The sequence below is a fragment of the Catharus ustulatus genome, chromosome 5 (genome assembly GCF_009819885.2).
Source record: "Catharus ustulatus isolate bCatUst1 chromosome 5, bCatUst1.pri.v2, whole genome shotgun sequence".
Classification (NCBI taxonomy): Eukaryota; Metazoa; Chordata; class Aves; order Passeriformes; family Turdidae; genus Catharus; species Catharus ustulatus.
Genome location: NC_046225.1, coordinates 11,247,140 through 11,256,026, shown reverse-complemented (window position 1 = coordinate 11,256,026; position 8,887 = coordinate 11,247,140). Strand labels below are relative to the sequence as shown.

Genomic DNA, 8,887 nt, shown 5'->3' with positions numbered 1-8,887 from the left:
AAGGCAAATAAAAACAATTTTGCACCCCCCTGATGATATGCAGTACTGTGTGCCTTGTTCTGCAGAAATAAAACCAAGTTTCTTATTGCTGGGCCTGCTTTGCACCTGCCTCAAAGGCAGTAAGTGCTTTGGGGCATCTTCCATCCTCCAAAAACCTGGGTGTGCTCAGGCCCCCTGCAGCCACCCAGCCTTGGTTCCCAGCTTAGGAGCAGGAAGGCTGAGCACTGGGGAGGAAGGGTTTGCTGGGGATGTGCACAGCACTTCAGTTCCTCTCAGTCCCTGCTCGTTGGTGTGGGATGAAGATGGGTCTCACTCAGTAACTAAAGCAGGTGAGGAGGAAAGCTGTTATTGTCTGAGGAAAGTTGTTATTGTCCTGTAGCCATGCTCCTTCAGTTCTGAGAGGTGCTGCATTTAGCTGCTCCCTCTGGCTGTCTGCTTTTGCCCTCTTCTGAAAAACCATGGTGCTACAACAGGGAGGGCACCCTTGTCTCTCAGGGTGGTGCCAAGAAAACATCTGAGAAGAGCTATTTGTGATGAGCACCACCTGCCCCTTCCATACAGCCAGCATTGAGCTCTGTAGGTGAAAACATGCGGCTCAAAATTCCATTTGAATGGTTCCTCAAAGCGTATAATTGGTTTTCAGACTTCTTTTAAAAAGCATTTTAGCAGACCTTTGCAACCTTGCTGGCATGAAGGCAGCAGTGTGCACCCATACTTGCCTGGCCACATGAACACAATTAGCATTCATAAGAGTAGCTGGGATCTTTAGGGACAATTTATTTTTTGTTCTGTACCCTCAGAACATATCACCCTTCACTTGGGCTCACACACTTACAGGGTGGGATGGAAGACCCTAAATCACTTCAACAACAGCCTCTGCTGTCCCAGCATGAAGAAACACCTGTAGATAAATCACTACTGCCCTTGATTTAAAAAAAAAAAAAACCCAAAACATATGGAGCATAATGTAAATGTGTATTTATTAAAAGTCTAAATTAAATCTTTCCTCAAAAACACAGGTCAGCAGAGCCAGAGAGCAAAGGGCCACAGAAGAACACCTCCCAGACCTGGTGACCACCTCTAGCCCAGCTGTAAGCTCGCTGTGGGTGTTTGAGCACTGGGGTGGGCAGTGTCATCCTGCCACATCTGCTCACCCTTCACTGCAAGGAAAAACCAGCTCCCTACTTTGCTCCAATACTCTGGCAAAACCCTTTCCTAGGGAAACTTGCAATTTTTATGTTCAGTGGCCACTTGTGCTGTTTGCCAGGTGAGTTTTGAAAGAGAAGGGCCAAGTAACATTGTGGTGCTGAGCAGTGGGCTCAGGGTGAGCATACCAAAATACTGTATTCTCCCAGATATAGAGTCAGAGTCGCAGCACAAAAATTCCAGGTGCTTTAGCAGCGACTGTGCAAGGAGGTAATACTGGTTTATAAATGCATGCCATTTATACTTGAACTAGCCAGTTTTGTACCTGATCTGTATATACCTATACCTGTAGCAGTGGAACAAGACAGCAGCAGTGCCCACGCCAGCATCAGGCAGAACCAGGCGTCATTCAACTGGCACAAAACATTCCCAGCAACAGGCTTTTTATTCCACTAGATGGTGCCCAGCCCTTGCCTAAGGATGATGCTTAATCCTTTGGACAAGGGTGTGGTCAGGACTGAGGATGGAGGGACCGGGGTGCTACACTGGGGCTGCAAACTCCTTAGTTCCAACCCTGCCAGCAGACCCCAAAACCACCCTCCTCATTTGGCAGGTAATCATGCCGAGCCCTAGATCCCCAGAGGATTGCCACAGTCCGTAAATCTGGGGGTGTGATGTGCCATGGCAATTCCAGGGGTGAATCATGCAGCCCAGACTGGCAGCATCCCTGCAGTACCTTTTAGTCTGAGCCAGATGGGCCAGCACAGGAGGCCCATGAGCCCTTGGGGTCTCTGCATGCTGCCCCCAGCCTGGGAAGCTGCAGGCAAATCCCTGCCACAGGCTGCCTAAATCTCCATGTCCCTGCAGCACTGCGACCAAGCTACCTGGTGGGGGCATGGTGGGCACATGCCATTTTTTACTTTTTCTGCTGGAGACCATGAGCAGTAGCTAAGCAGAGTCCTGAGAGCTGGTGGTAGCTGATAGCACCAGTGGGACTCATACTGTCCTGTGTTACAGCTGTGTTACAGCATGAATCAACTATGTATGACTCCTAAACACCAAGTTGCTGCAAGAAGCTATGGATGTTCCATCCCTGGAAGAGTTTGAGGCCAGGTTGGATGGGGCTTTGAGCAACCTGGTCTAGAGGGTGGCATCACTGTCCATGTCAGGAGAGTTGGAACTAGATGAGATTTAAGGTCGCCTCCCACCCAAACCATCCTGTGATTCTGTATCCCATAACAGGATCTGCCACTTCCCTGCATGCAGGTGTGCAGAGGGCAGGGAAGCAGGTACTCTGTGGGTACTTCACTGACATTGTGGCTGCTCCTGGCTGCTCCTGGCTGCTCCCTGCATGGGCACAGCACTGGGGGTGAGTCCTCTCAGCATGTGCTGAGGCAATACCTCTCCCCTTGAGGCTCGATGCCTCTCCCACTGTGCCGTTCGCTCTGGCACACTGCTGAACACGCCTGTTTTAGCAGCTTCTCAGCCAGAAAAAGCAACCTGCAATTGCATAAACAGTGATTACCTTTTGGCACCACTGACAGCATGGCTCCAGCGTGTCGAAGTCAGCCTGGCCTGTGTGTGGGGGCCAGCAGCAGGAATGGCGTTGGCACAGCCAGAGTGTTATGGTGCTCCTGGAAGGATGGTGTGGTCAGGAAATGTGCCACCAGGAGGGTATGGTGGGGATTTCTTGCTGGGGGACGTGGATGAACTGAGGGGGAGGATGCTCTGTGGGCCTCCCTAGCAAGCCCAGAGAGGCTTGGATCTGGCAGAGTTTGATACTCCAAGGGAAGGATGTGTGGGGTTTGTTGGCCAAATTGCAGTACCCCGGGAGATGGCAGGGCCAGGGATATGTTGGGGCCAGAAATCCCCCTACGGCCAGGGACCAGCCCACCCCTAGCACGCTGCTTGTGGCAGAGTGACTGCCTCAAGTCCCATTGAAAACAGCAGAGTCAGCAGATCCTCAGGTACAGAAATGCCTTTATTTCTCCAGTAGGCTGGAAGTGAAACCGCGAGGACAGAGGCTTTTTCTCACTGCTTCTTTAGTTGCTTCGCATCAGTGCACGAACACCGCTACCCTATGCCGTGTAGCATGGCTGCTGTTCCCTGGCTGCCTGGCACAACACTGCCGTGCATTCCTGCCGCCGTGCCACGTGCAGCCTCCCCCAGATTAACAGCAGATTGCATGAACCAGTGATTCTTGGCTCCTGGGCTGTGAAGCACCGTGTGCCCCCCAGCAACCTGCCCCTCACCGAGGCAAGAGCAGAGCCCGCAGCGGGGATGCCAAGGGGGAAACGCGGCACGTGGCGCTGGAGCCTGCTGGGGTGGATGCCGGCCGCGCCTCACAGGGGCCCCTGGATCCAGCGGCCTTGGGCGTACCCTGGGGATCCCCACCCTGAGGGCTGCAGTCCCGTCTGGCCGCTCTCGCTGTGGCTGCCCTGGTCGCCCTCGGAGGACTGGCTGCTGTCGGCGCTGCCGAGGCCGGGGTAGGGGCCATGGGGGCCGCCCGCCCCGCCCAGGCTGTAGAAGGCCCGCTCGCGGACATGGAGCTCGTCGGCGCGTTTCACCTGGTCCAGCTGCCGGCTGCGGCCCAGCATGGCCATGGTGCCTGGTGCCCCGGCCCCCTGCCTCCTGCCATGCTTCCCGGGCAGGTGGCCAGGCCTGGTCCCTGGCGCTGCTGTCCCGCTGCCTCGCCCCCCCTCCTGGCCCCTGCCCCCTGCCATGCTGCCTATGTCTTGCCCTGCCTGTGGAGTGGGGCTGGTTGCTGCTTTGGTGGTATGAGACCCGGCCCCAGCACCACCATCATAGCCACCGACACTTTTCTGGGCCCCACTGGATGCCCAGCTGGGTTTCCCACTTGGAGATGGCGCTTTGTCTGTTCTGGGTGCCTTGTCCAGCCCTGCTCCCCCTGGATGGACCCTGATCCCTGTTCCAGGCCGTGGCTCCACACGGGGGGTTCGGGAGGTGGCTGTCCCCACTTCCCCACTCCCTCCTGTGCCCAGCACAGTGCCTGTGCCTGCCTTGTGGCTGCTGGCTATCACTGGCACAGTGGTGCGGTCCCCCTCGGTAGTGGCCCGGTGTATGCTGGCCCCCTTGGCTGGGACAGTGACAGCGGCGTCCATGTCACCCCACTGGCGGGGGGTCGTGGCAACCACACGGCCCGGCTTCCCCTTGGACCTCTGCCCCTCTCCTCTCACCTCATCATCGTCTTTCCCATGGATGCTGGCCACTGTGGGGCGGATAATGTCACCACTAGTGACTCTCCAGGGGACAGGGGTTGCCAGTCCTCTATCAACCCCGATGGTGGTGGCACCTTCCTCATCCTCTCCAGTGAGATGGCTGCCCCTGAGGCTGCTGGTGATGCTGTCGCCATGGGTAGGGGTGGCTGTGGTGGCCAGTCTGTCAGGCTGCTTGAGGGCAGGGATGCTGTCATCTTCGCCACCACTGGGTGCTGCAGTGACATCCAGCCTGGAGAGGGGGCTGCTGGTTCCCACAGATGGGATGCCGTCATCCTTGCTGCCCACTGTGGCACCAGCCTGGGTGGTTTCCTGCTCCCCTACACGGATGTTGGCACTCCCAATGAAGATGTTGATCTCATCATCCTTGTCTGGAGAGACCTGGGTGAAGCTGGTGTCCCTGTCTGTGCTGCCCAGGCTCCCACGGGTGATGGTGACACCGCCTGAATCGGGGATGTAAGCGTATTCATCCACACCTGCAGCATTCACTTGGACATCCTCCATTTTCTCGGTGACAGAGGATGAAGCGATGCCTCCTGTCCCTGTACCCTGCTTAACATCCTGCTGCCCTTGGCCCGAGACAGTGGCCTCCCCACTGCCCTCATCCCCTGCCCCTCTGGTAGTCGGGACCCTGCCCCTCCCAGCGGTCACAGCTCCTCCCCCTGGAACCACCCTAGGGGCACCACCATCCTTGTCCTCACTCCTCACACTGGACCTGTTCCCCACCACAACCTCACTGGGGCGTTCACCCTGAGGAAAAACTGGAGCACCGCCATCAACTTCCACCACCAAATCCAGATCGCCGCTGCCCTCTGAGCTGGATGGGGTGGGACCCGTGCTGCCACTGCTGCCACGCGCCCGTGTGCCAGCGCCAGGGCGTGGACTGGGACCATCCCTGCTGATGCTTGTGGTGTTGTGGTTTTCAGGCTTGAAGACAATCCCATACTCGATTACTTCAGTGCTGCTGTTGTCACTGTGCTCTGGGGCTGCCCCAGCTGCCCCAGCTGGTGGCTCCCGCCTGGCGTTGTCCTCATCCAGCCGGTGGCTGGGGATGATACTCTGGTGGTCAGCCTCTTCTTTCTGTGCAGTACACACAAGGGAGAGAGAAGTCAGGGTGATGGATGGCTGCTGGGGGCACTGCAGCCAGGCCAGGGTGTCCCTGGCCACCTCCTCACCTTCATCTGTGTCTGATTCCTCCGTGTTGAGAATGAGTAGACATATTTGAAAAAGTAGAAACCATGCTTGGCATTGCAGCCTTTCAGAAGTATCTGGTGGGGAAGAAAATAATCAAAACCCACAATTTCCTTATTAATTGGATTGACAGGAGTTTCCCTTTCTGTGCCTGGCGCTGCAGCAGGGTCCCACCAGTGCCCACTGAGGCCCCAGGAGGTGGCAGAGGGATACATACCCGGTGCTGTCCCACACAGTTCCCAGCAGCTCTCCCAGGCAGCGGCGGCGGCACCTGTGGGCGGCAAAACACAGGCAAGAGCTCAGGCATCAAACACTACCCCAGCATCCAGGCAGCTGCCAGTACTCACTGCCCAGTGTTCAGGGAAGGGTGGGAAAACCGTGCTGATAAGCCAATAAATTCCCAGGCACTACCTGGGGTGCTGTCTTAAAGACAGCAGTAGTAGGAAAGCTCAAAGCCCCATTTCCAGGGTCTGAAAAGTATTGTGAATTTTGCTGCAGCATCTTTTGCTGGGTATTGACTAGCTTATCCCTCAGGGTTGCCAACTGCGAGCCCCACAAAGTAATTTCAGGCATTCCCTATGAGCCAGAGTGAGAGACAGCCCCATGGAGGGGAGTCCTCTTTGATTTCAGCAAAATTAGTCACTGAAACTTCCCAAACCGAGTTGAAGAGGCAGAAACACGCCCCAAAGTATAGAATATTCCCAGGTTGTTTCATTGTTTTTGAACAGTATCAAAGGCTGGATTACAGCTCTGGTTACACAGCATAGTATTAACTCTCTTCTGTGCCCCTATCTGAAAAGCAAATCTGTGCTGATTTATTGCCTTCCCCTGGGCTGCCCTGCTGCAGACCAGGTTGTGAGAGCTTGCTGTGGGGGGGTAAAAGACACACGGGAGGGGCCCCTCACTCAGGAAAGATGGGATTTCCCTTCTCCTTTCCCTGACAAAAAACCAAGCTTTTTCTAGGAGCAGATTTTCACTCCAGCTAGTGAAAACGAGTATTTAGCACATGTATTTAGTATGCTGAGCAACAGTTATGCAGGACAAAAACGGCTGCTATTATATTCATCTTACTTTGCCCTGCTTTTAGTTAAATATCTCAAAATTTCCCATTAGAAGAGTTGGAAAATAACTGCAGGCACCCCTCTGACCGCTGTTTCTCACACGGGTAAGATGAGCATCCTTCCCACACCTCCCTTCCTGTGGCTTGGCTCAGGCTGTTCACAGGCCTGAAGCACTGAGCAGATCCCAGATCCACAGAAATCCAGGGGAAGAGGTACAGCCTCCCAGATGGACACTTGTGCAATGCCCTGATTGCTAAACTGAAGGGACATGCTCAGCCACCTCAGCGCTAATATACATTTTTCCTTCTGGGCTCACCTCTGCTGTTCACGTTAATCCCCTCCCCAAGCACCAGAGGTGGTGTAAGCAACTACAACCCTGTTTTCCCACAGCTGAAAGCATGCCAGGATGCACTGGATAGTACACCTCACACTTCCAGCAGTGTGCTGGGAACCCAGGAAAAGCCATACTCACAGGTGTGGCGAGGGCTGTGCTGAGCAGGCACAGGCACAGGCAGACGAGGGATGTTTGCATCTTGGGCTGCTCCTGGAGGCACAAAGCGGAGTGTTGCTGCATCTTTTCTTCCTGGGATTTGTGCTCCTCAGTAATCCTGGTTAGCAGCAACCTAAAAGCTCCTGCTATCCCAAAGCTCCCACGGTAGCAGGGTTTTCCCAGGCTTTGTGGTGGCCCTTGGCACTGTCCTGCCTCTCTGCATTCCTCCCAACAAGGGCAATGCTCTCACCACGTGCTTCGGGCACAGCCAGCAGCTCCGAGTGGGCACACTGACACCGGCTGTTGAAAATTCCTAACTCCTTCTGTCAAAGCAGCTTGGGTGGATATTTGCAATAAATGATCCCCCAAAACTGCTGCAAGTTAAGCTGTTAATAAATCTGAATTAAGGAAGCAGCAGGCTTTCACAGCGCTGATAAATGGCAGGAGGCAATAGCTCTGTTGGCCAATAATTTTTGTTTCACCCAACCACCTTTGCTTGGGCTTGCAGATCCATCCCAGAAACTATTTTCAGCCATACCAGCATTGCTACAGAAAACAGCAGAAGGGAATTCATGCACAAGGATTAACAGTACAAAGCAAGGTAAGCTCAAGAGATGTGCACAGCCAAGGATCGGGATGTCCCCATCCCCACTGTGGCTTGCCCAGAGTGAAAGCGGGAGAATTCCTGCTCAGGGACAGCAGAGCTGAAGGGCTAGGGAGAGCTAGGGCAGGAAGCTAGGTAAGAAGATTACCTTTTCCCGTCGGAGGCAGGTCCCAGTGGCAGACCGTGGAGCCTGTGCCCACTTTGCTGAAATTTAAAGTTGGCCCCGGGTGCACAGAGCCAATCAGCTCCTGCCCAGGGACATTTGTCAGCTCTGGCAGCACCCGCAGATAACCAGGGGGAGTAATTTCCAGCTAAAAATGTGTTTGTGGTAAAAGACAGCTATCAAATGTTCCACCTGGCTGGATAAACAGAAAGCACAGTTTATAAATATCTGTTCTGAAGGCAAAATTGCTCGATGATTAGCGCAGATCTTAGTGTGGCACACATCCAGCTTGGTTATTGATAAGATGGTGCGTAGTGGGTCTTGGCTTGCTTACTGTGACCAACATGGGAACGCCATCAGGGCTGCAGAAATGGAAGGGCAATATCCAGAGCCAGGCCTGCTCCTGGCCCTTTAGCACAGACGGGCAGCGTTGGCCAAGCTGAGAGCCACCACCATGCTGTATCTTCTGACTTGCTTTTTGGGTTTGAACCTCAATCCCTCTGAGCTGAACCGGTGCAAGTGCAAAGAAGAGTGGCAAAAAAGAAAAAAAAAAATGTATATTTTTTCATGCACTGTTTACACAGGTGTCTTTGAGCCCAACTTCATCACAAATAAGTGCTACAAGGGCGTGCTTGATGCACAAACTCTCCTTCTCCCCACCTCTACTTTTAGTGGCATTGGTGGTCACCTACACCCTAGCCAAGAAGAGTTCCCACTGCTGCGGCCAGCCTGGCTCAGGCACTCGCTGTGGTGATAGCAGCTCCCATCCCACTCCCCACTCTGCCCTAACCCAAACCCTGAGAGCTGGCACGACTGCTACCTTACCACCAAAAACGCTTCACCATCCAGCCCCAAGCAGGAGCAAATCCTGGAGCCAGCAGGAAACTGACCCTTGCCCACTGGCCAGGGAGCACCAGTGGGTTGCCACCCCCCAGGGCAGCCAGCCCATGTGCCTTGGCTCCTGGAGGAGAGCCTTTGCCAGATGCCTGGGGGGCT

At 54.6% G+C, this 8,887-nt stretch overlaps 1 protein-coding gene across 1 annotated transcript; it reads right to left on the bottom strand.

Annotated features, from left to right (window-relative positions):
- Positions 1–3,387: 3,387 nt before the first annotated feature.
- LOC116997028 (ovocleidin-116-like) lies at positions 3,388–7,349 on the bottom strand. The gene is made up of 4 exons (XM_033061220.2): positions 7,107–7,349; positions 5,791–5,844; positions 5,558–5,650; positions 3,388–5,462 (listed from the first exon to the last, which is right to left on the bottom strand). Exons 1-4 carry the CDS (start codon positions 7,206–7,208, stop codon positions 3,489–3,491), a joined length of 2,223 nt encoding a protein of 740 aa, XP_032917111.1. The 5' UTR covers positions 7,209–7,349; the 3' UTR covers positions 3,388–3,488.
- Between the last annotated feature and the right edge of the window lie 1,538 nt (positions 7,350–8,887).